The following is a 26,011-nucleotide window of genomic DNA, read 5'->3' as shown; positions in this document are numbered from 1 at the left end:
TACCTAAAAGAAAAAAAAAAACAGTATAAAAATTTCATCTAATAATTTGATAAAACATATTTAAGGGTATAGATTGTAAGGATTTAAAGTTGGTATTAAATTAATCTGATGTATTCCAACCACATTGAGCAGCTTTTTTTATCGCATTTCTTGTGCACTAACATTCATGTACCTTGGTTTCTAACTCAATTAAAGTGCCAATATAATTCCCATTCATCATAAAAACAGCTCTTTATAATGTGCAAAATAGTTTGGCTCAGAGGTTGATGTCATAATGAGGGTAGAATGTATGAGCATTAATATCTTTTTTCTATGCGTAGTTTTATTAGAAAAATGATTTTCTACTTTGAAATTTACTGGGTCTAACAGACAGAGCTGGATTTATGGCTGTTAACAGAGTTATGAGTATAGCAGAGGCAACATAATTAAGAGCACAGGCATTGGCATTGGACTGAGCTGGAACCAAACCCCAGCCCTCCCACGGCTACCTCTGCTCTTGGCCAACTGACTGAACCACTCTCAGGCTTGGATAGCTCCACTGGAATCTGGGGGTGATCACATCTCACTGAGCTGGCGTGAAGATACTTATGATGATGTATACAGACCCTAAGCATCATATCGATCACACAGAAAGCCCTGAAGATGTTACTACTCTCTCTCTCTCTCTCCTTTTTTTTATAACCAAGGTTTCATTCTGCATACTAAATAGTTCCCTGAATATAAGACGTATTGAAAAAGTATTTACTGAATGAATGCGTGAATTTTAGAAAGAGTGAGAAAGTTACAAGAGCACTAGCTTTGGAATCAAAGGTCTGAAGTCAATCCCAGTTTCTCCATGTGTTAGCTGGGTCATCTTCCATATGTCACTTCACCTCTGAGCCCCATTTCGTGATCTGGAGCTCCCTTACTTGCTCATGGGGTTATTATAAAATCAAGTGAGAAAACAAGAAAAGTGCTGTATAATTGGTAATGCTGGTAATAGAAATTATTCTTGTCTGTGATAGCTTTCCACACCATCCACCCACTCTGTCATTTCCTTACCACTGACACTTCCCGTCTCCTCTGGGAAAGTTGTCCTAGAAGTCCCAATCTCTGCTCTAGGGAGAAACTGTTTTTTCCACATATGATGTCTTCAAAATATCCACAACATTCTGTATTTTTTAAAGCACCATCATAATAATGTAGCAAAACCCCTTTGGAACTGAGATTTGAAGGCAATGTTGGACCCTTCATTGTTCATGCCAATCATCTCTCTTCTATTAGCATCCTGTGGGGCCTGCTGGACCTGGAAGAGGTACCATTACAAGCTCTGAGTTCATGTCCTCTGAAGAACTCCACACCTAGGTTCTAGAGGAGGCAACTTAACTCAGGCCTGGTACCCCACGATCATGGAGACTGGCTCTGATAGCCACGTGACCCAGTCAAAGTCCCTTGAGAATAATCAGACATAAGTTGAGATATTTGAAGAGAAACACAATCTTCTCCTTTGCACTTGCTTCTGGAAGGATATACAGGTTGAGCATCCCTAATCCAAAAATCTGAAACACTTCTGCTCCCAGGCATTTCAGATAAAGGATGTGCAACTTGTCCAACTCTGTAGTTACTGGCTGTGATCTGGCTGCTATGTAGAGGTTGGACACAGAACCAATGTAAAGGAAGGCAGAGTTGACAGATGGAAAGTCACCAAGTCCTGGGGACATTCATGAACCTCTAAGCCTAGCTATATTCATTTGCCAGGGCTGCAGAGCACCACAAACTGGGTGGCTGAAACAATAGAAATGTATTCTCTCACAGTTCAGGAGGCCAGAAGTCCAAAATCAAGGTGTTGCCAGGGCCAAGCTCTCTGAAGGCTTTAGGGGAGAATCTGTTCTGTGCCTTTCTCTTAGCTTCTAGTGGTTGCCAGCAGTCCTCGGCGTTGCTTGGCTTGTAGACACATCACTCCAATCCCTGTGTCTGTCTTCAAATAGCTTTCTCCCTGTTGTCTGTGTCAGTGTGTGTTTTCTCCTATCAGGACATCATTCATACTGAAGTAGGGCCCACCCTAGTCAGGTAGCACCTCATCTCAATTTGATTACATTTGCAAAGACTCTATTTCAAAATAAAGTCACAATCACAAGCATCAGAAATTAGAACTTCTGATCTTTTGGGGGGGCACAATTCAAGCCACAACGCCATCCATAACTGAAATGTGAACTGTATTTTGATTTTTCAATTTTTTCCCATTCCAATTATATATAAGCCAATATATTTCCTTCTCTTTAGGCTAGTTTTGATTGGATTTACAATCCCTCACAACTGAAAGACTCCTAATGATAAGGCACCCCGCACCACCATGTAAATAAGGGTGGTACGTAGGGGGCTATCGGCACATGGCTCCAGCCTCGAGGCCAGTCCTGCTTCGTCCCCTGGGCTCACATGCCTCCCACTCCTTGGGGAAGGAGATCTCAAGGCCTGATTTGAATCAGAACCTCTGTTCTCCAGAACTGCTGGTCCAAGGTGATTATGAACTGTTTATGGAAACCAGCATCCTTCTTTTCCTAAAGGTTTTCCCTATGTGGACCCATAATCCTAGGCAGCTACCAGCTCTTCTAGAATCGGTAAACTCAATTCTATCGGTAATACCGATTCTAATCAGTAACCCCGAGGACTGCTGGCAACCACTGGAAGCTAAGAACTGGAACACTTCTCCAAATTGTCCCAATTTGGGATATGCAGTAGACTGGTCCTCCAAGAAAGCATCAGGTGATATTAACAAGCCTTGGGCTCCCAAGTCTGTACTAGTCCCACATGACACACACGGAAATTTTACCCAAATACACCTCAGTGCAAAACAAAACAAAATGAAAAACAAAAACATGCTTATGAGTATAAAGGAATCTTAGGGAAGTATTTTCTGTCCAGCTCTATTTTGAGCTAATGATTGCTGATACAAAATTTAGGGTTATTCCAGGAGTAGCCAGGAAGGGATTACGGAAACATCTTTAGAGGGAGGAAACTTTTTTTAGGTAATCAATCTGCTTTTAGTCTTGCCCTACATAAAACTTTCCCATAGGTCACTGAGACCTTCTCCAAACTTCCTCTTCTTTGTGTAGTGACATTGCCAAGTACGTAGCTAAGACAATCCAGTCCTCATGTGACTCAGGTTCCCCCTTTTATTAATGGAAAACAAGTTGGTTTTTTTGTTTAGCTTTTTTTTTTTTTTTTCAATTTAACTCTCAGCTGCTTTCTTCCTCCCTCCCCATTGTCAAGCTAAAAGATTTTGGCAACTTGTGCTCTGTTCCACTATTGTCCAAAAATCTCAGTGATCCACCATTCTCATCTAGATGAGACTTCTTCTATAGCCACTCAGAGGCGGCCTCATTCTTCCTTGCCCACTCCTCCGCAGAACTACATGGACAGGACTGGTGACCAAGAGGAAAAGAGGGAAAAGAATGAAGTCTCCCTCTGAGACTCATCTTCTAAGATGAATCATATTCTATCCAACACCAGGAGAAATATGCTTTGCTTTAGGCATATTTTCCATTATGCCATTGTCTTTGCTTAAAATCCTTCAGTGAGGCCGGGCGTGGTGGCTTACGCCTGTAATCCCAGCACTTTGGGAGGCTGAGGCAGGTGGATCACCTGAGGTCAGGAGCTCGAGACCAGCCTGGCCAACATGGTGAAACCCTGTCTCTACTAAAAATACAAAAAAGTAGCGGGGCATGGTGGTGGGCACCTGTAATCCCAGCTATTTAGGAGGCTAAGGCAGGGGAATCGCTTGAACCTTGGAAGAGGGGGTTGCAGTGAGCTGAGATCACACCACAGTATTCCAGCCTGGGCGACAAGAGCAAAACTCTGTCTCAAAAACAAAAACAAAAACAAACAAACAAACAAACAAAAAATCCTTCAATGGCTCCTTACTGCCAAAAGGATAAAGTTCAAGTCATTGTTGTTGGGCATTCAAGGCCCCTCACAATCTGTCTCTAGCCTACTTTCTAATGTTATCTCTCAGCCACATCTGCTGTTTAAGTCTCCCTTCTACATCACTGGTTACCTCAATGGTTCCCAAAAAGTCTTAGTGGATTCCCAGGCCTTTGCTCAAGATGGTCCTCTGGCAAAAGTTCTACATTGATCCTGAGATGGCCAATGCCAGGCCCAGGATGGGGCACACATTTGGGACTTAGAAGTATTTACTAAACAATGAAAGTGTAAATATGAGAGACATCTGAAAAGCAACTTTACATCTTTCATGGTTTGACCTAGGGAGGAGCCCATAAAAGTGATTCAACCAGGACAAGTACTATAGGTGCCAATGGGGACAGTACGATTTTTTTTTAATTCTAACATACATTGTTTTCATAATTCAATGGTTCTACATTTAATGTAGAAATGTTTCCTTTTTGTCCTAAAACATGTTCTTAAATCCACCTTACAACAGAATCATTCTGGAATCAAGGGAGGACAGTAAGTGTTCAGTATTGGCTCCTTCCATGGGCTATGAAGGTCTGTGGCTGTACAGATTACATCTGCCCCAACCGCTTATCAACTCTAGGCCCTCCTAAGGCACTCTGCTCTCCTCAGTATCCCTGGTTTTGTAGCTCATTATCACACAAGATGGTAGAGACAGAAAACATAACTCCACCAAAAAGAAGTTTAGCAACATACACGAAAGACAGCCTTGAACTTTTGAAGTGGCCTCACGCAAGCCATTAACCTGCTCTCCAACAGTTTCCTTAGTGTTAATGTCAGAAGCAGAACACTCCATGGATGGCCCATGATCTGCCCCAGCTGGGGCTCTTCTCAATATTATAAAGTCTATTTATAGTAGACTTTTATATGAAGTCACACTCTTACTTCCCTTTTCTCCCTTCCTTTGGAAATCATCTGAAAAGGGCACTTGTCTTGTGATGCTTCACTGTCCTCACCCCCGCAGCATCACCCAGAGATGACACCATATATCCTCTTTCGTTTTGCATCACCCATAGGCTGTCAGGGCTCCTAGCATGATACAAGAAGGCATTGCAACTCTGGGATAAATGACCACTCATTACTATCTTTAGTGAGTATCAACCAGGCCCAAAGTACTCCAACCAAAGTCATCCTCTCTCTCCAAACCTACATTAAAGAGAGTGTAGACACAGTGATGCTTTTCATGAAGTCCACATGCAGCCCTTTAATGCATGGCTTTACTCCTCACAGACATGATATTGTGCTATGCCCTTTTATGCTGGAATTTAATCACAGGTCATGGCCAGTGGAAGAAAAGTCATGGATCAAAGTATATTTGCATATTTTCTCAAAATACCTCCTCAAAGAACCACATCTATTACAACTTTTTTTTTTTTTTTTTTTTTTGGTAGAGACAGGTCTCACTACATTGCCCAGGCTGGCCTCAAACTCCTGGGCTCAAGTGATCCTCCCATCTTGGCCTCCCAAAATGCTGGGATTACAGGCATGAGCCTCAGCCACCACACCCAGTCTATTACAACTTTAAAAGATAAATCGATTGGCTCATGCCTGTAATCCTAGCACTTTGGGAGGCTGAAGTGGGAGGATGGCTTGAGCTCAGGAGTTGGAGACCAGCCTGGGCAATGTACTGAAATCTTGTCCCTACAAAAAATTAAAAACATAAAAATTAGCCAGTTGTGGTGGTATGCCCTTGTAGTCTCAGCTACTTGGGAGGCTGAGGTGGGAGGATTACTGGAGCCCAGGAAGTCGAGGCTGCAGTGAGCCATCTTCATGCCACTGTACTCCAGCTTGGGAAACAGGGTGAGACTCTGTCTCAAAAAATAAAAATAAAGCTAAATTGAGCTACTATCCTAATGAATATAATGTATGAACTTTTCTATTTCTTCTCAATCACCCATTATGCCTTAAAAAGTATAAGGGAGGAAGGGATGAGAAGAGGACCCTTTGTTGGATCCCAGTTAAGAGGACATGGTCCATAGAAGAGAAGAGCTGGACCAACAGGAATTGGGATATCTCTGTCCACTTTTGGCTTCACCTTTAGCCTCCTGCACATGTGTCTATTAAGTCCCCTCTAGCCCATCTCACTGCATCTTTGAAACAGAGAGAACAGAATGAACACTCTTCCTTCCCAACCCTAATGTTGCAAACAGATTGGATGCTGTCTGTTTTGAGTTTTCTGGTCAAAGGCATATGATAAAAAACACATGGTTTACATGGGTCCTTTTGTTAATTACAAGTATCAGTGCCAAATGGACAAAGTCAAGATGCTACATGGTGCCGGAGGATTGAGTGGTGAATGGAATTTTAAATTGTGAGTCATTATAACCATACTTATGATATGCAGACAGCCTGCAGGATGTGCTTCAATCTGGTGGATGGTGAAAACCCACTGCAAGGGACTCTGCTTTCCTTGCCCAGTATGAAGCCCCCTCCTAAGCTGGCAAAACAGGTTTTACAAAGCCAGCGTAGTGATGATGAAGTGAGTAGGATGGGATAAGCTGGTTCTGGTTACCAAAATGAAATTCCTCCCTTTGTGGCTATCCCTCCACTTTGATGAAACATTTTACAAGAAACTTATAGAAAAATGACCAGATGCTTAACGTTCTGTAAAATGAAGTATTTCGGCATTTCGCCACTGGCCTTGTCTCCAGAACACTCTATCCATTTTTGTTGTATAAGCATAATCAATGAAAAAGTATAATTATTGGGCTGGAAAATAATAAGTATCTACAGAACATGCTGAGAGCTGTTTAAAAAAAATGCTTAAAGGAACAATATATGTCACTTTCGAGGCACCTGATTCGTTTATTGGTATAGCATAACTCTCCTACCCACGAATCTCAATCACCATTTACTTCTCAAAAAATAACTACGGTATGACTTTTCATTGGCACTATTCCATGGATCAACAGGAAAAAAAGAACGCCTAGAGACTGCTGTCCCTTTTTTTCTTGACAGAGCTTTCAAAGACCTTGGGGGTAAATCTCGCAAGAATTCTGTCCAATAAACAAGCTCATGCGTTACCGAGTTACGTCACCAGCTGACATCCAAGGAGAAGTCCAAGGTTAATTGCTATGGTTTAGTGGACCATTCCAAATGACCCTGTGCAAGAAGCTTTCACTCCAGAACTGTTTGAACTTTACAGCCTGAAATTTCATCTACTTGTTTCATGAGTACTTTTTAATTACTCCCCTGGGGGTATTAATAATGTTTTCTTTATTAAATAGTTACTCTCTGGAAGGGATAGTGGTTTCATGTTTTTCCCCGTTCTTTGAGATAACTAAGTCCCTGCCTGGTTAGCCCAGGGGCACTTTGATTTTCTTTACCTTAAGTTATTAAGGGAGAAAACAGAGATCAAGATAGACCTCTAACAACTCAGGATTTGGAATCAGACTGCTTCGTTCAAATCCCAACTCCACCATTTAGCTAGCTGTGCAAAAGTGGACAAGTTATTTCCCTCCCTAAGGCTCAGTTTCCTCACCTGTAAAGTAGGAATAGTAACAGTACTAATCCCTAAGTCCATTCTTCCGATGGATGGAAATGGATAATGTATGTAAATATTTACCTTGGAGCTTGGCACGTGGTGAGCATTCAAAAATTGTTTTTACAATATTTTTTAAAATACTATTGTTTTGACTATGAGAACAATTTCGGAATTGTTGTGTTCTCTGATCCCACAGTAAGTAAGGTACCAATGAAGTAGGAATATTTAACACCTTACTTTTATACACAATACAATGCTCTGAGGCAGCAGCACCATCCCCGTCACGCATAACTCATGAAGTGCTGGGCTGAATTCACAGAGCACCTTTGCAATTTATAGGGCAAAAATTAGGTGCCGTGAAGAATACACAGAAGTATGGATACAGCCACTGCCCCCCAGGGAACTGACAATCCAGTTAGGAGACACACACACAAAGAGATCACCGCAATGACGCCTTGTACTGTTAAGTGGCCAAAGACATGTACAGTTTCTTATAGTATCTTTTATGGTGGGCAGAAGAACGCCCTGCATTTTGGGGAAAGCTACAAGTGCACAGATTTGCCCCCATGGTAAGACAGCAAATCAGTGAGAGCTACAGAGTAAGGTTGGAATATCATATTCATTTGGGTTAAAATGGAGGTGCTGTGGTAGCAGTGGCCTGACTTAAAGATGGACCAGTGATATCAAACAGTAGCTGCTTGGCTTTGGAATGACACCATCATTGCCATCTTAGAATCTGAGAATGTTTCAGTCAAGAGGAAACCTTGAAAAAGCCTCCTTGTCACTCAGTCCTCTTACAGTAGGAGCAGCAAGGCCTGTTCTTACACATGCGGGCTCCGGATCGTGCATCCACCTGATGCCCTCAAGGCTGCCTCACTCAGAGGAAGGAGGAGGAGGGCTAGGGGAGGAAGCCAAGGGTATCCCACAAAGGAGATGACCACGATAACTACCATGGATGAAATGGCCTAAGTCACTTCTGTGTCTTAGCCTTTCCTTTCAAATTGCCCCCTCCCCCTCCCATGTATCATGGGCATCACAGTCACAAAACACAAGAAATCAGAAGTCTGGAGACATTCCCCCTGTCCAATGCCCAAATCTAGGTCCCTGTTGCTTTCTTCCTGACCTGCTGGCCCACAACCACAGGTGGCCTCCAGAATTAATCCAAATGAGAGAGTCTCTGCCCTTCCAAAACGTCTTAAGTGGATCATTCATCTCAGGCCACCTTCAGTGGCAGGAAGGGGATTGAGGTCTGCGGAGAGCAAAACCTAATTCGGCCCTGTACCTGGATGCGGATGGGGTCGGGGAGGCGCGACGGGAGGCTGGGTACTCCAAGTTCAGCTGCGGGAGACGCCCCTCGCCCCCACCTGGCAGCCACAGAGGGTCGCCAGCCTAGGGGAGATGGTTCCTGCTGTCTTCAAATGAGCCCACCAAACCCCAGCCCGCGGGTATCGCAGCACCTACCTTGACCCAGGAGACCGTGTAGGGAACCTGCGGATCCCAGGGGGCGGTGCAGGGCAAGTCCACATCTTCGGAGCAAGCCACCTTCACCTCCGGCGTCGCGGGAGCCAGGCTGTAGGCTACAAGAAAGAGAGAGCGCGTCGTGAGCAAGCGACCGACGGGAGGGGGTGTCGTGGAGGGGAGGTGGGCGACAGGCGAGACAGGCGCTCGCGAGCCCTACCGCAGCTCAGGAGCAGAAGCTGGAGGCCGCGCGACATGGCTGGAGCGCTGCGCCGCTGCCACGAGCTGCAGAGCTGTGGCGCGCTGGCGCCGGCTGCCCTTTTATGACCGCGCGTTCGGGAACTTCCCTGCGCGCCAGCCCGGGGGATTCCCCGGCGGGCAGCGGAAGCGGGTGGCGCGCCCACCTAGTCCCGCTTAGGCCGGGGCGCCCCCGTCCCCGCCCCCTTCGCCCCCGTCCCCGCCCCCGTCGCACCCGCCGCCCTCGCCGCGTGCGCGTCCCCGCCCCCGCGCGCCCGGGCCGGGCGCCCCGAGTTCGCGTCGCTGCTGCGGCTGGCAGCGGCAACAGCAATCCCCGCGTGACGCCCAGCGCTGGGGGCTTCGCAGACCGCGCTCGCGCGCGTGACGCTGCCGTTGACCCGCAAAAGGAAGCCGGGAACCGGGCCATCCGAGCGGGATCTGCCCATTTTACGGAGGCCAAACCAGATTCCGAGAGGGTGGGCAACTTCCTCAGAAGCCCAGCCTGTCCTTGGGAACGCACTGGTGAACCCAAGTCCTCATTCTTCTCCAGAATCTGTGATAATCAAAGGCGCGTTAGATTTCCATAGAAACATACAAGTCTGTAGTACTTGGCTCCCTGCCTTCCCCGGGAGGTTATCAGTCAGTACCGTCCTGTTTAAATTATATCACCAAAGGAGAGTGTCTCCTATTAAAATAATAATTACACACACACATACACAACATTTTTGGAAAAGAAAATTCTAGAAGACAATGAAATCACCTGTAATTCATCCAGAAAGTAACTTCAGTTAACATTTTTTTATATTATAAAATGTTTATAACATAACATAACGTAAAATATTTATAACATTTATGTCAGTGCACAGATTGGTATTTTTAATGGTTTATTCTTCCTGCTATCTTGTAACCTACTTTCTTTTAGCTTAATAATTTGCAAGCAGTTCCACATCATTAAAAACTTCCAACAGCATCATTTTGGTCCATTGTTCAGTTGCACCATAAATTAGAATCGATTAGTGTTAGACATACAGGTTGTTTCTTTTTGTATTACTAATATTAGAAACAATATTGTGATTGCTATGGGAAACTTCAGTGTAGATAAATCTTTGCTCTAAAATTGCTTATTTTCTTAGAATAAATACCTCAAGGAAATTGTGCTAGGTGAAGGGGAGTTTCCAATTTTGTTAAATATTGCCAAAAAATTACCTGCAAGGAGGTGTCTTCAATCTATATTCCCATCTGCAAAGAGAGTGCCTGTTTGCCAACACAAACTGTTATCCAACCTTTCTATCTTTGTCCATCCAAGAGGTTAAAAAGAGTGGCATCACTATACCACCAGTTTTAATCTGCTCTTGGAAGTAGTTATATCAATTGACAGTCTCTCCAGCTTGTGTGAGTACCTTTTCTCCAGCAGCCTCACCAAATTAATTTTTAATTGTGAAAATGTTAAGCATACAAAATAAGTATAGAAAATATGGAATTGAACACATCTGTATACAATTTATTCTTGAGAAATAAAACAGTACTAACATTTTCGAGACCCTCTTTTTTTTTTTTTTTTTTTTTTGAGACGGAGTCTCGATCTGTCGCCCAGGCTGGCGTGCAGTGGCCGTGATCTCAGCTTACTGCAAGCTCCGCCTCCCGGGTTCACGCCATTCTCCTGCCTCAGCCTCCCGAGTAGCTGGGACTACAGGCGCCCGCCACCACGCCCGACTAATTTTTTTGTGTGTGTATTTTTAGACGGGGTTTCACCGTGTTAGCCAGGATGGTCTTTTGAGACCCACTATGTGTCCTCTGCCAGATCGCATACCTAGGCATTTATGCTTCTTTCCAGTTTCTCCTGATTATAAACAATGTTGCAGGGGAGCTGAAAGTCTTCCAACACTCTAGCTCAGTAATTACACTGCATTGTTAAATATTGCCGTCTTATTATCCAAAATGCACATGCCCATTTACACTCCCCTCAGCAGGTCTTAGCATGATCAGATTTTTTTCTTTAAAGATAGGGTCTCACTATGTTGCTCAGGCTGGTCTCAAATTCCTGGGCTCAAGAGATCCTCCTACCTTGGCCTCCCAAGGTACTGGGATTACAGGTGTGAGCCACGTGCCCAGCCAGATCTTTTTAAATTTCTGCCTATCTAATGAGTGTGAAATATTAGATCCTTTTTGCTTAATTTATGTTACATTGATAACATATGTTTCAAGAACATTGGATATTTCTGAGGATTGTCATTCATATCCTTTGGCCTTTTCCATGAGCGCTGTTTATAAAATCTGGGCCAAATCCTTTCTTGGTTATATCCATGCCAAATCTCTTCTCCAAGTTTAAGATTTGTATTTTCCATTTTGTTTATGATATCTTTAATTTACCAAAGAATTTTTAAAAAATATTTTCATGTGGTCAAATTTACTGATCTTTTTGTTTATGATTTGTGCTTCTGGTATTGTGTTTAAGAAATCTTTTCCTGACCTGAGATCATAAAAACATTCTCCTTCATTTTCTTCCAAAACTTTTAAAGTCATGCTTTTTCATATGTTGGTCTTTAACCCATTTAAATATGGTTTGATGTCGTGATCTAACTTATTTTTTCCATATGGATAACCATTTTTTCCAATGCTGCTTGCTAAAAGTCCTTCTTTCCCTACTGATTTAAAATGACATCTGTGCTTTATACAAATTTCTACATATGAGTGGGCCTGTTTCTAGACTCTATTCTGCCTCTCTTTGTGCTAATATCACACTTTCTTATTACTATAATTTAATTAAGTCTTGCTGTGGTGGAAGTGAGTGAGTCTTCACATGTTGAACTTCGTCTTCAAAATTGTTCTGGTGGCTGGGTGCAGTGGCTCACGCCTGTAATCCCAGCACTTTGGAAGGCCCAGGTGGATGGATCACTTGAGATTAGGAGTTCAAGACTGGCCTGGGCAACATGGTGAAACCTGGTCTTTACTAAAAATGCAAAAAAATAACAAATACAGAAAATAGCTGGGCATGGTGGCTTGCACCTGTGGTCCCAGCTACTCAGGAGGCTGAGGCAGGAGGATCGCTTAAGCCCAGGAGGTCCACGCTGCAGTGAGCCGAGATTGTGCCACTGCACTCCAGACTGGGTGACAGAGCAAGACTGTGTATCCAAAAAAAAAAAAAATGTTCTGGCATTCTTGGTTCTTTGTTCTACCTTATACATATTATATCAATTTGTGAACCTCAAAAAACTTGATTTGAATTTTAGTAGGAATATATTCAATTTATAAATTGCCTAAAATCAACATCTTTAGAAGTCAGTTCTACAAATTCATCCCATATTGTGTATCTTTCCATTTATTTAGGTCTTCAAGAATTTTTAAAAGTATATATATATAGGTTTTTCACATCTTTTGATAGATTTCTTCCTGGATACCTTCACATTGTGTTGCTACTTTCACATATATATTTTTTAAACTATATTTTTCTAGGTGTCCATAGCCAGTGAGTAGAAATTTCCTTTCTTATTAATGTTAACAATGTGTTCTTAGACTCTCCATTAAGTCACTTGTTGAATTATGAATTATTTAGAGGGTTTTTAAAAAAAATTTCCCAATATATGGCTTGGTTTTCATTTTGCTACTGGTGTCTAACAGTTGAGGTTGCTCAAGAGCAGTCTGTATGATTCTTTGTTGCAATATCAAGGATTGCTTTGTAGCCTCATATGTGATCTTTTGGTAAGAGTGGCATGTACTCGGAAAAAAAGATCTTTTTGATCAAGTTTGCTCATGGTGTTGCTCAGATCTTCTATATCCCTTCTGTAATCATAAACTATCAATTACTGAAAGAGATGTGTTAAATTCTCTCCCGTGACTACAGAATTGTCCGTTTATCTCTGAAATTTTATCATTTTTTTGGCTTGGTATAATTTGATGCTATGTTTTAGTGTCTGGAAGTTATGTTTTTCCAATGAATTGTTCCTTTTTCTCTTCATTTATTTGACTTTTTTTCTAATACTCCTTTTTGCTTGAAATACAACTTTGTCTACTTTTTTTTTTTTTTTTTTTTTTTGAGATGGAGTCTTGCTCTGTCACCCAAGCGGGAGTGCAGTGGCACAATCTTGGTTCACTGCAACCTCCACCTCCCAGGTTCAAGCAATTCTCTGCCTCAGCCTCCCAAGTAGCTGGAATTACAGGCACCCGTCACCATGCCTGGCTAATTCTTGTATTTTTAGTAGAGATGGGATTTCACCATGTTGGTCAGGCTGGTCTCGAACTCCTAACCTCATGATCCGCCCGCCTCAGCCTCCCAAAGTGCTGGGATTACAGGCGTGAACCATCACGCCCAGCCTGTTTACTCTTAATATTACCATCCTCTGCCTCTTCCTTTCTCTGAGTTAATTTTTTGCTGGCGTTTTCAATACTTTTACATTCAACATTTCTTTTTCCTTACATTCTATTGTGTCCTTTTTAAAGTATATTGTTAGATTTTCTTCTATCCAGTATGACTGACAATCTATCTTGCTAATTGAGGGTTTAATTTTACTTACTTTGTGAATTCTGCTACATTAGGATTTATTTTGGTCATTTTGTTTTACGCTTTATGCTTAACCAGATTTTTCTCTGCCTCTTCCTTTCTTGCATCTTTTTATTGACCATTAATAAAAATATTTTAGCCCGGGCATGGTGGCTTATGCCTGTAATCCCAGCACTTTGGGAGGCCGAGGTGGGTGGGTCACATGAGGTCAGGAGTTTGAAACTAGCCTGAACAACATAGTAAAACCCACCTCTACTATAAATAAATAAATAAATAAATAAATAAATAAATAAAATTAGCGGGGCGTGGTGGCGCGTGCCTGTAATCCCAGCTACTCAGGAGGCTGAGGCATGAGAATCACTTGAACCCAGGAGGTGGAGGTCGCAGTGAGCCGAGATTGTACCACTGCACTCCAGCCTGGGCAACAGAGCCAGACTTGGTCTCAAAAAATAAAATAAAAATAAAAATATATATTCTGTGGTGTTCTCTCTACTGGTTTGGAAGTCATGCATACTATTTCTCTTCTTATGTGATTACCTTTTTATAATTTTTAATAAGCATACTCGATTTAATAAATTCTAGAGTTAATTAATATTGCCACCCTTTGCCCTAAAATGCCCAAATGCCCGAACTCTGCCCATCTCATCTACTATTATGACCAGTACCCTCGTTCCACTATGTTTTTATACTCCCCAAGTAGTCTTTTTTTACATATTAGATATTTGTTGAAATTTATCTCATATTGTACATCTCACTGCTTCTTTCTTGGTTCAATTCCTTCTGAAGTATATTGTTAATTCTTTTAGCAAAGGTCTTCAAGTGGAAAATGCTCTCTGTTTTTGTGTGAAAGTGTTTATTTTGCCCATATCCTTGAATCATAGTGTAGTTGTAAGTTGACGGTTATTTCTTCTCAGCACTTGAACATATTATTCCATTGGTCTTCTGGCTTCTGTTGTTGCTGTTGCAAAGTTCCAGACAACCTGATAACTCATTCCTTTGTAGGCAATGCTTTTGTCTTTGAGAACTTCTAAGATCTGGGCCTTTCTACTTGGTCTTTTTTTTTTTTTTTTTTTTTTTTTTTTGAAATGGAATCTTGGCTCTGTTGCCTAGGCTGGAGTGTAGTGGTGTGATCTCGGCTCACTGCAACCTCTGCCTCCCGGGTTCAAGCGATTCTGGTGCCTCAGCCTCCTGAGTAGCTGGGACTACAGGCACGTGCCACCATGCCCAGCTAATTTTTTTGTGTGTTTTTAGTAGAGATGGGGTTTCGCCATGTTGGCCAGGCTTTTCTCAAACTCCTGACTTCAGGTGATCCGCCCGCCTCAGCCTCCCAAAGTGCTGGATTACAGGCGTGAGTCACTGCACCCGGCTGGTCTTCTTTTAGTTATACTGTGTTGTGTCCAGTAGAGGATTTCATGTTACTTAACCTGCTGTGGTTCATAACTTTCATTAGTCCTCATTTATCATGTCTTGAACATCTAATAGATGTGGTTGGTCCTTCACAGTCCACACTCCTTGTCAGTAAGCCCTTCCTCTGCATGTTCTGTCTCTTCATCTCTCTGCACAGGCTTCTGAAGATTCCTCAGATCTTTCTTTCCATTCATTAGTTATTTATTTGGTAATATATAATCTTTGGTTTAACATAGTAAGCTTTAAATGATAATTTTTAAATTTCTGAGTTATATTTGATTTCCTATGTAGCTCAGTCTAATCTTTTTGATGTCTTATTCTGTTATGTTATTATTATTATTATACTTCTTTTATGACTTCTCATTTTAAACATGCTTATTTTTAATCTACCTGATAATTATATTTTATCTGAAGTTGTTGGCTGTTTCATATTGTTTTTTGTTTTGTTCACTAACTATTGGTTTTAGGGTTTTTTTTTTTTTTTTTTTTTTGGTTTTGCCTCCCAGACTGGAGTGTGGCAGCACGATCTCAGCTCACTGCAACCTCTGCCTCCCAGATTCAAGCAATTCTCCTGTCTCAGCCTCCCAAGTAGCTGGGCACCACCACGCCCGGCTAAGTTTTGTATTTTTAATAGAGATGGGATTTCACCATGTTGGCAAGGCTGGTCTCGAACTCCTGACCTCAGGTGATTCACCCACCTCAGCCTCCCAAAGTGCTGGGATTACAGGTATGAGCCACCATGCCGGGACTGTATGGTAGTTTTTAATTATAAGTTAATCTTTAGTTGGGACTTCATATGAGGGTATGCTAGGAGGCCTAGGATGGATGTATGGCCTCCCAGAAAGGTTTTATTTTTATTTCAGCCAGATTCCCAAGGATATTATTGGCATGTGACAGCACTTTATATTAATTTCTTGGTGGGACATGTCTTAGACCACTCTAGTAATATAAATTTAAATATCATATCCATGAGAGGGCACATTAATTATTATAAATTAATTTTAAGGGGAGCTTTTTTCTTTTTCTCAAGCAAGCTTCCCTGTCATCTCCCTGTGTAAGCAGGCAATGGTTTTCAGTTCATCCTTACACCAGGGTCTCAGTTCCAACTCCCTACTCTTCTGGGGCCCAAGCCCCTTCTTGTGTGCCTGCTGGTCATGAAAGCCTAAGCTCCTTGATTTAATAAATTCTAAAGTGAATTAATATTCCCAAATTGGATTCCCAGCCTGGCCAACTGTCCTCCCCAACCTTACCTCCAGCAGCCCCAGGGGCAACCCAGACTGGTCATAGTTCTTCCTCCATTTTTGACCCTTCAGCATTCCCTTACTTTCTTGCAGGTGCAGCTAGGCATTTATTAGACTGGATTCAGCACGTCTAGAAATTTGCAACAGCTGTTTTTCATATTACATGGAAACCTATGTTATTGAAAAACAGAAGTATCCAATCTGCTGCTCAATAACCTAAAAGCTTGCCGTCACAGGAACCCCTTCTTAACCCACAGAGTTGAACGCCAAGGTGTATTTTCACGCATAGCATATTCTTCCTCATGTCCTCATACTGAGTATGAAGAGATTTCTGATGAAGGCCATTCCTGAGGAAGCATTTTCAGGCTAACTACAGGCTACGTTACCATAAAAAACCAGACAGTATTTTGCAGCGTGTGTCTGGCGTGGGAGTGGAAATTCAGTAGCTCTAAGTCCTGACTTGTGTTCTTCCTCGAATGTATGAGAGGGGCTTACCCGTATGTTGATCTTCGCTTTCAGTGAAAAGGGAAAAGAAAGGTGAATGCAGACGAAGAGCTTCTTGCCTTTCTGAAACCACTGGCTGTCATCTTCGTGTTTTCTCTGCTGTGACTATAAAAAGAGAAAAACCGAAAATCATTAGAAAACATTGTGGTTACGCATTCTCACTGCCAAGGCAAGCATTTGGTAACCTTTGGCAAGGAACAAAGCTAGCCAGGTCCCTCTCCCTTTCTTCTGACCCTCAAACCTTCCTGTCTGATTGCAATTTGCATCACGGCCAGGGCTTCATCATTTAATTTATCTCAGAGAGCGTCCTGACAGAGCATGGCAGAACATTGTGAACCTAGACATTTGAGAAGCTGGTCAGAGTTTGGGAGCCAGGGGAGAAAGCTCTAGAATGTTTTATTAGTTCTCTCACCTGCCCCTCCCAAGTCAGGGACTCATGGGGAACGGGTGTGGAGAGAGGGAAGTTTTAATTCACTATTAAACATTCACTAAGCAGCTGGTAAGTGGTGCATAAGAAAAGACCATTCTCAAGAAGTTTACACAGTAGAATACAGTTTCCTTTTTTTTCTGGAGTTGCTGGGGGAGTGTCTCACTATGTTGCCCAGGCTGGTTTCGAACTCCTGAGCTCAAGTGATCCTCCCATCTCAGCCTCCCAAAGTGCTGGGATTACAGGCATGAGCCGCCGTGCCTGGCCATTGAATACCATTTCTCACAGTGGACCTTGCTTGCTTCTCTGGAGTTCTACACAGTTTCTCGCTGAGGGTCTGGGGGGACTGGGATGCAGGGGCAGAAGGTGGTTCTACAAGGAGGGAGAGAACTAGTGACGGGAGAATTCAGGGGAGGAGAGAGGATTAGGAGAAAAAGGAAATGAGAGTAAGACATGCCCTTTAAGAAAAAGTCCCGAGGGAGGGGGGCCAGTGAACACGTTTCTGCTGTCTGCCTTAGACACCTGTCAGATGCTGAATGGATCATAAATAGGCAGAAAGAAGTTTGTGATAGGCTGGAAATAGCTCACCTGATGACTGCTGCCAGCAATGGGGGCAAAACCCATGGTACTCCCCAGGCACCCAGCTCTCTACCCAGCCTGACTTCCTGGCTGGACTGATCTGCAGGATGAGGAAGTTCTGTAAAAGGGGAAGGCGGGGGTTCCCCTCTGCCCCAAGTGTGCCTTCTGAGCCTCCTTTCCAGAGAAGGGCTTTTGAGTGAAAAGAACGCACTTAACCTAGGCCTGCCCACGGACTACCGCAGCAGCTGCCCCTTGTTGAGCTCTGGCTGAGAGTCAAGCCTTCTGTGCTCAGCCCCTTCTGACTCTGCTCCCCAGCGGAGAGCTCTTATCTGCTGGCCTCCAGGTCTCGGGTTCCCATTACCACAGCCCTTCCCTCAAGCCAGTAGAACCTTCGCGAACACCTCAACTGCTGGCGGCACTCCCCAGCGTTAAGGCCTGAACACCCATGGGCCATTGAGAACCACAGAAGGGCTGGAAGGAAAGCCCAAAGTGTGGCTATGTAAATTGTGTTTTTAAATAAAATTTCCCATCAGGTTTTTCCCTGAGGGCTACTTCTTAGTCACCCTGTACTTTCCAGTTATGGGCTTGTTTGTTCACCGAATGAACCAAATAAATAGAAATAACTCTTATTTCTCGTGCTTTGTCTTTGCTTTCTTTTTTTCTCTTAGAAACTAAAAGCCTGTAGAGAGAGTGTCCATCCTCTGCCAAGGAGGAAAGAGGGAGGTGAAACAATTCCTTTGTTGAACATGAGGAAGAAACCGCATAATCCAGCAAGTGACACAAAAACAAAACACAGAGATATTTGTCTCAGGCTTGATTTGAGGCACTTAGTGGAAAGTCTCTCCACAGGCACAACACAGTCCTTCAAGGACCATGTAAAGCAAGCCTCTTCTTTTCTCTTCTCTTTTCTTTTCTTTTCTTCTCTTTTCTTCTTTTCTTTTTTGAGATGAAGTCTTACTCTGTTGCCCAGCCTGGAGTTTAATGGTGTGATCTCAGCTCACTGCAAACTCCACCTCCCAGGTTCAAGCAATTCTCCTGTCTCAGCCTCCCGAGTAGCTGGGATTACAGTCACCTGCCATCATGCCCAGCTAATTTTTGTAGAGAAAGGGTTTCACTGTGTTGACCAGGCTGGTCTTGAACTCCTGACCTCAGGTGATCTACCCGCCTTGGCCTCCCAGGGTGCTGGGATTACAGGCGTGAGCCACCACGCCAGGCTGCCTTTTTTTTTTTTTTAAAGGCAGGAACTTCTATGCTGAAATCTCCTGCTTGTATGCTTCTTGCTGCACCTTTGAGCTTGCTTGTCCCTCTCTCTAGAAACTTCTTGCCCAGAATCACAGCCCAACTTCCTCATTCATTTCACCCAAGTGTGTTCAAATGTTACTCTTCCAGAAGAGTCTCTCTTGACCATCTATCTAAAAGATCTAAGCCCTGCACCATCCCTGTACCTTGTCTTAATTTTCCCCCACAGCACTTCTCTCAATCTGACATTATCGCACATATTTGTATGCCTATTTATATTTTTTCTCCTCCATTAGAATGTGGAGGCCATGTCTTATTCACTTCCTTTAGTCTCAGGTCCAAGAATAGCATTGGGCATGTAGTAGGTGCTCAATAAATGTTTGCTGAATTAATGTATCAATGAAGACAGAGGTACTTGAGAGAAATATTGTGGCAATTTGCATTATCAGCTTTCATTTTCACACCTTGTTTTCATGCTGTGAGAGTTGAGGCCAAACGTTAAGTCAGGGGACCCTCGCTTCCAACATCAATTCAAGTTTGAGGGGTTCCCAAAGCCACCCTTGAGTATGATAATGCACTGAAGGGACTCATGAAGTGGCTGAAAGCTGTTATACTCATGGTTACCATTTATTACAGAGAAAGAATACAGATTAAAACCAGCTGAGGAAGAGAAGCCTAGGGCAGAGTCCAAGAGAGGTCCAATGCCTGGAGGTTCCAGGCATCCTCTTTTCATGGAGTCATGGACAGTGGTACCTCCTCCCAGCCATGATGTGTGACAATATGCATGGAATATTGCCAAGCAGGGATGCTCACCTGAGCCTCAGTGGCCAGAGTTTTTATTGCAGCTCAATCACTACTGCCCATGTGGCTGACATGATTCTCTAGTTTCTCCAAAGGCAGAGCTAACATCACCTCCACCAAATGCCTCCATTGCAAATCATATTTTTAGACTGTCAAGTGGCCAATGCCCCTAGACAAACAAAGACATTTCTATCAGTCTTGATATTCCAGGAGGCTAGGGGTTACCTCCCAGTAGTGAACGGCAAAGGTCAGACCTCTCTTTGGGTAGAGTTAATTCTTTACTCACACATGCCTTATAAATTTGCTGTGCCCTTGAGCTGTGGGTGGGAATAACTCCCCCACCTCTTGACCTTGGGTTTGTCTCATGAGTGGTGCAAGATCAGAGGTAACCAGGTCCATGCACATTTGTGTCTTTTCACATTGACAGACTTTTACTGATGCTATTTCAATCACAAAAGCCACTAGCTACATCAGGTCCCCAAGGAGGCAATTCTCGTTAGCACTTCCTGTTCACTGGGCAGTCAGAGTCACAGGCACACAGGCTGAAGCCACTCCACAAGTCACTCTATATTGCAAATTATACATAATAGTACACCTAATCAATATATAAATGTTATGGGTTAAACATCTACAACAAACAAAATAACATTTAACATCAAGAGAAAAGAAATGGGAAAAAAAGTTTAATGAACCAGTCCATGAAGAGCAACAGAGACAAAAAGAATCTCCTGGTCTGGGCCAGGCAGTCCAGTGGTCTTGCAAGGAACACCTTTGATGTGGGTAGAGCCTTTCGTGGCAGATGCCAGAGCCTTTCATGGCAGATGCCAAGGAGCTTATCTTGAATGACAGCAAGACAGTGTTGATTAAGACAGCTGTTTCAGCCGGGTGTGGTGGCTCACACCTGTAATCCCAGCACTTTGGGAGGCTGAGGCGGGTGGATCACCAGAGGTCAGGAGTTCGGGACCAGCCTGGCCAACATGGTGAAACCCCATCTCTACTAAAAATACAAAAATTAGCTGGACGTGGTGGCACACGCTTTTAATCCCAGCTACTCAGGATGCTGAGGCAGGAGAATTGCTTGAACCCGTGGGGCAGAGGTTGCAGTGAGCTGAGATCGCACCACTATACTCCAGCCTGGGCAATAAGAGCAAAACTCTATCTCAAAACAAAACAAAACAAACAAACAAAAAACCACTGTTTCAAGCGCTGAAGTCCTGCTCCTGCCCGTTTTATGGCTGCAGTGTCCTCTGGTGAAGAAGATAGTGGAAGATTGTGCTTATTTATGTCCTTATCTGGTTGGATGCGGTCTTTATTTATTAATTTATTTATTAAGCAAAATATCTTGTCCCTATTGGCAAGTGCCCTATGAAATGTAAGATGGAGTTTTTTTCTAAGATGGAGTCACTTATGTCAAGGGTGCTTCATACAGTTTGTAGTGTGACTTCTTGCCCATGGAATGAAGCAGAAATCAAGGTGTATTAATTCCACTTTCTCTCCCTCATCTCTACCATCATCATGAGAAGAACATGTCCAGGCTAGCCCATTTGTGCCAGGAAGAATATGAGAAACATATGGTGCAAAGCCAACCCACCCTCAATCTGAACCCAGCCTAGAGCCAGCCTTCATCTCGTGGGCTGACTATCTGAACTCCATAAATGCCTTCTGCTATATGCTGCTGAGATTTTGTGATTGGTTTTTAAGCAGCATTATCATGGGTATAATTAACTGATAAAGATATCAAACCCTTAAGGACCATTTATATTTTTCCATAAGTTTGTTGATCCTATTAGAGCTCCTTTGGCTGTCAAAAACAGGGTAGCTTGAGAAAATGGGCACAAGTTGACGAAGTTTGGATGAAAGCAGGTGATGAGGGAGGAGGCTTGCAAGATCTAAAGCAGTGATTGCAAATCCAGTTACCTACAGGGCCAGGAGGGTTATGTGAGGGAACAAAGAAAGCCAGTTACCTGACAATAAATGTGACCCATGTGAGAAGAAAAGCAATAGAGAGTAGTGAGGACTATGGCAAACTGGACAGTAATCACCCAACTAAGAGAAGCCACCACTTAGCTCCCACCAATTGTTGCTAATGGGAAAATGTCAACCAACGTCAAATCTTTCAAGTTTTTTTTTTCAGAGGATTGGATATAGATATTATATGAAATCTCTTAAATGCTGCAAATGGTTGATTTTTGTTCAAAACACTTTTGCAAGACAAACCAAACACACCTATGGCTGTCTGTATGCAACCTCTCATTTATGTCATGATATACAACATCTGGTGGCAGCAGGCTTGTCTGGGACCTTAAGGAGAGGACGCTTGATGGCCAGGGTCAGCATGAGCTGACCAGTTCCTTGTGTGCGGCTGGGTGATGGGTTTTAGCTCAGAGAGGAAAAATCACACAAAGAGGAGAGCAGGCATCACAAGTGGATACCAAAGACAAACTTCTTCACTGTTATTTGGCCCGTGGCTGTTCCTATCACAGCTTAATGGGGCCACTTAAGGGTTCTGAAATGATTTCTTAACAGTTTTCAATGGTGGGGGTGTAACACCCATAATAATCCGGCAAGGATCAAAGTAATTTACATGTATAACTCTCTGTAGGGTGCTGCAGAATGTTTCAGGAATTCAAGCAACATCAGCGGCAGCACATGAGTAGCCTCTGCCTGGGGCTCAGGAGCAAGGTGGGAGGTGCTAACATAGCCCTCCATACGCTCGCCCCTCACTAGGCATTGCCCCAAACACTGACCCTCAACTGTGTTTGCAGAATTTTGCTCTTTGAAACAGAAAAGCGAGAGGTGGGCTTCTTTTATGTTTGTGACTAAAAGCTATGGACATCAGCACCTAGTCTTTTTTCTAAGGTGGACGTCAGCTGTGGACACAGTAGAGCTGTCAGTAAGTCCTACGACTGCCTTTCAGGGTGTTTATTCCCCAGTCACTGGTCCTGATATGGGCTGTCTGCTCTACAGGGGCAAGAATTATTCCTGAGACAAGTCATTTGTAAGCTGATATTTGTTTAGCGCCAGGTTGTTGCTTGCTCTTCCTCACTTCCTTGCTGTCTTGTAGCCCTGGGGATGCTGCAGACATGATGGTTCTGAGGAAGGCCAGGGAAGGTCTCCCCCACATGCACAGACCTAAGCGCAGCTGTCGGCAGGAACAGCAGAAATGACAGAGCGTTTATCTCTACCTGCAATGGGAGCAAGCCCACTTCATATGAAAAAGCACCTAAGCTTGCCTAAGGGTTTTATTTTTAGGAATGTATATCAACAATGCCACTGAAAGCACATTCTACTGGTACCAGTAAGACAAAAGAAACAAACATCCACTGAGTGATACTAACCAGACATACACATCACACCATTTAATCCTTATGATGATTCTGACAGGTGATATTAAAATGTCCACTAGTACACATGAGGAAATTGATGCCCAGATATGTCTGACCCAAGAGACTACTGTTAGATATGGTAGGCATATGTCTTGAACGTTCCAGATTTTGAATACTGTGTTCCACAATTACACCTTCTCCCTTTGTGGGATGTCACTATGTCATGAGGCCAGTGAGGAGCCCCCTATCCCCATCCTCTTTTAATATCCTACAGAATTTTTATAGGATATTCTATAAATGCCCTCTAGGTACCACAGGTGAGCATCAAGCCAAAAGGGAAGAGCGAGTTCAACTTTGTCTCTGGTCACTTCCATGATAGGGAAGAAAACAAGTGAAAGCTCCTTGACAACGGTATGTTCAGTAACTTACATGAGAAGATTATGATGTCACAAAGGTAAAGGCAGCCTTTCTGATGTCTCATGGCTAGCCGAATAGACCTTCCCTGAAGATTCAAACATGATAGCACAGTCAACTCTCTACCATTCCAAAGGCAGGCTTGTGTGGGTACATGAGTCCAGAAAGTAGATCTGTACAAGGAGGCCAGCCTGCCAGGAAAGAGAGGGGTCAGATGTCTGGTAGCAAAAGCCAAGATCTCATCGGGCTCTGAGTGTGGTCATTTGGTCCAAGCAGGAATGGGGCAGGCAGTGAGGGTGTGAGGAGGGCCCAGGAAGGTGGGAGACCAGCATCAAGGATGTGAGAGTGTGTGCCAGGGGCTAAGACTGGGCACAGGAAAGTCAGGCTGGGGAGCAAGGTCTGACTCCTGACCCTGAGGACTCGGGGCAACTAGGCCAGAGTCAGGCAGGACCAAGACCACCCAGCTGAGCCAGAGGACTTCCCACGGGGTCTCTGCCTGGGTCAGACTCAGTCCCCAAGACCTCAAGCTGATTTCGATAGCCTTTATTTATCAAAGGACTGGTATTTAAATAAAATACTTTATCCATTGACTGTTGGTGTTTGGGTTCAAAACATGTTATCTAAGTGATAAGGCTCCTTTATCCCACCAATGACCTCAGGTTACTGAGCAATCGGAGGGTCCTGGGCTGCTGCCTGTGTCTGGATGAGAAGAGCTGCAACTCCAGATTTGTGCATTTGAGGACATGCCTATATGAGAGTGGGTATATATGTGGTTGTGAACATATGGATATGTGTGTGTGTCTCTCTGTCTCTGCGTGTTTGTGTATGCGTGTTTCCTCAAGATCTGAGGCATCTCTTGCAGATGGGGATTCAGGGCTGGTAATCCCCAAGCATCACTTCTCTCTCTGTGAGCAGAGGAACTTGGAGGAATGGGTGAATGTCTCCAGCCTCAGCTCTGTCACCACTACCCTCTTCCCTATTGTCTAGACCCTGTCCATCAACCTTGGAACCCAGTCCTGAGAGTAACAGCTGGTGGTGGGACATTGCCTCTCCTTCACAAGGACCTCCTGAGACATGGCATGGAAACAGAGGTGGCCTTTCTCACCTGTTCTCCTCTCCTTCCTGTGTGAGCTGGGTCAGGGGATCCCAAGTCCAGGGTGCACTTTTTTTCTACCCCAAAAAGACGGATGTCAACTTCCAAATTATTATTATACAGCTATGACTAAAAAAATGAATCTAGCCAAGTGCAGTGGCTCACGCCTGTAATCCCAGCACTTTGGGAGGCTGAGGCAGGAGGATCATCTGAGGTCAGGAGTTCGAGACCAGCCTGGTCAACATGGCAAAATCCCGTCTCCACTAAAAATACAAAAAGAAAAATATTAGCCGGGCATGGTGGCACATGACTGTAATCCCAGCTACTTGGGAGGCTGAGGCAGGAGAATTGCTTGAACCCGGGAGGCAGAGATTGCAGTGAGCCAAGACCGTGCCACTGCACTTCAGATTGGGCAACAAGAGTGAAACTGTCTCAAAAAAAAAAAAAAAAAAAAAAGAATCTGAACTTTGTTTCTAACATCTTAACTAGTCATAGACCATCACCTTTAATTCTTAGTAAATACCCAGCTCTTACATCCCATACACACCATTTGTCACCTCATACATGGACCTCATCCTAAGTCCATTAATTATTTCTGCTCCCTGAAAGACTGATTTCCTTAACAGTATCTATTTTCCCTTCAGAAAGACTGGGGACCCTTCCTTCCTTGGGTCCCCAGGTAAGATCACCCTCAGTGGCATAGCCAAAGCAACACTGGAGTCACCGATTAAACAGGGCTGGTTAGGAAAGTGTTGCCTTCCGAGGGTGCCCAGGTTAAGTTCACCTGGCAGGGACACTTACAGTCTTCAGAATCTGGCTTCAAATGTTTTGGGATTCTCAAGAAGTCTGCAAGGGAAAGGAAGCTTGAAGCAGGAGGGTGTTTTTCAACTCTTGGGAGCTCTTGGAGAAAAGAGCTGAGGCTTTAATTTGGGACCCAGGGAAGGCTGCTCAGGTAGGCAGGGATCCCTGTGGTTTGATCCAGGTTTTGTCTATGTGACTCTTTCAGGGTCTAGGCTCTGAGTTCCATTATGACACTGAATGTACTGTTCATTCTTCTGGTCTACACTGCAGAGGAATCCCAGTCATGTCAGCCCTTCATAAAGGGCTGTCTATGATCTCTGCCTCTGGGTTTTAAGAAATGGTAAGCTCTACAGACAAATCTCTTAGACAATCCTCTTAGACTCAGACTTCACAATTAAATCCAACCCTGGAAGGTTACCAGGGAAATAGACTGAAACGGGGTGTGGGGAGATATCTGGGAGTAACAGACTAGGACTTCCTGGTGCTGCAATTCTGCACGTCCTTGAAGAACGATTGATTCAGATGCCACTGGCTACCCGCTCTCATCTACATGA

General features: G+C 43.7%; 1 protein-coding gene across 8 annotated transcripts in view; it reads right to left on the bottom strand.

The window, feature by feature from the left end:
* CD83 (CD83 molecule) overlaps positions 1-25,692 on the bottom strand; it is a 35,403-nt gene extending 9,711 nt beyond the window's left edge. The window contains exons 1-5 of one of the 8 annotated variants that reach the window (XM_063812114.1): positions 25,458-25,667; positions 23,579-23,754; positions 19,836-19,992; positions 16,769-16,882; positions 8,894-9,009 (exon numbers count right to left, since the gene is read on the bottom strand). Coding sequence is in view for 2 of the 8 variants with exons in the window: in XM_518248.9 (XP_518248.5) it covers positions 8,894-9,009; positions 9,111-9,147 (153 nt within the window). In the remaining 6 variants the exon portion in view is untranslated. The other 7 variants (XM_063812115.1, XM_063812118.1, XM_016954929.4 and 4 more) reach the window with 7 other exon arrangements.
* Positions 25,693-26,011: the final 319 nt, after the last annotated feature.

The sequence above is a fragment of the Pan troglodytes genome, chromosome 5 (assembly GCF_028858775.2).
Source record: "Pan troglodytes isolate AG18354 chromosome 5, NHGRI_mPanTro3-v2.0_pri, whole genome shotgun sequence".
Classification (NCBI taxonomy): Eukaryota; Metazoa; Chordata; class Mammalia; order Primates; family Hominidae; genus Pan; species Pan troglodytes.
The sequence above is the reverse complement of the archived record's forward strand: the minus strand, read 5'-3'. Positions and strand labels throughout refer to the sequence as shown.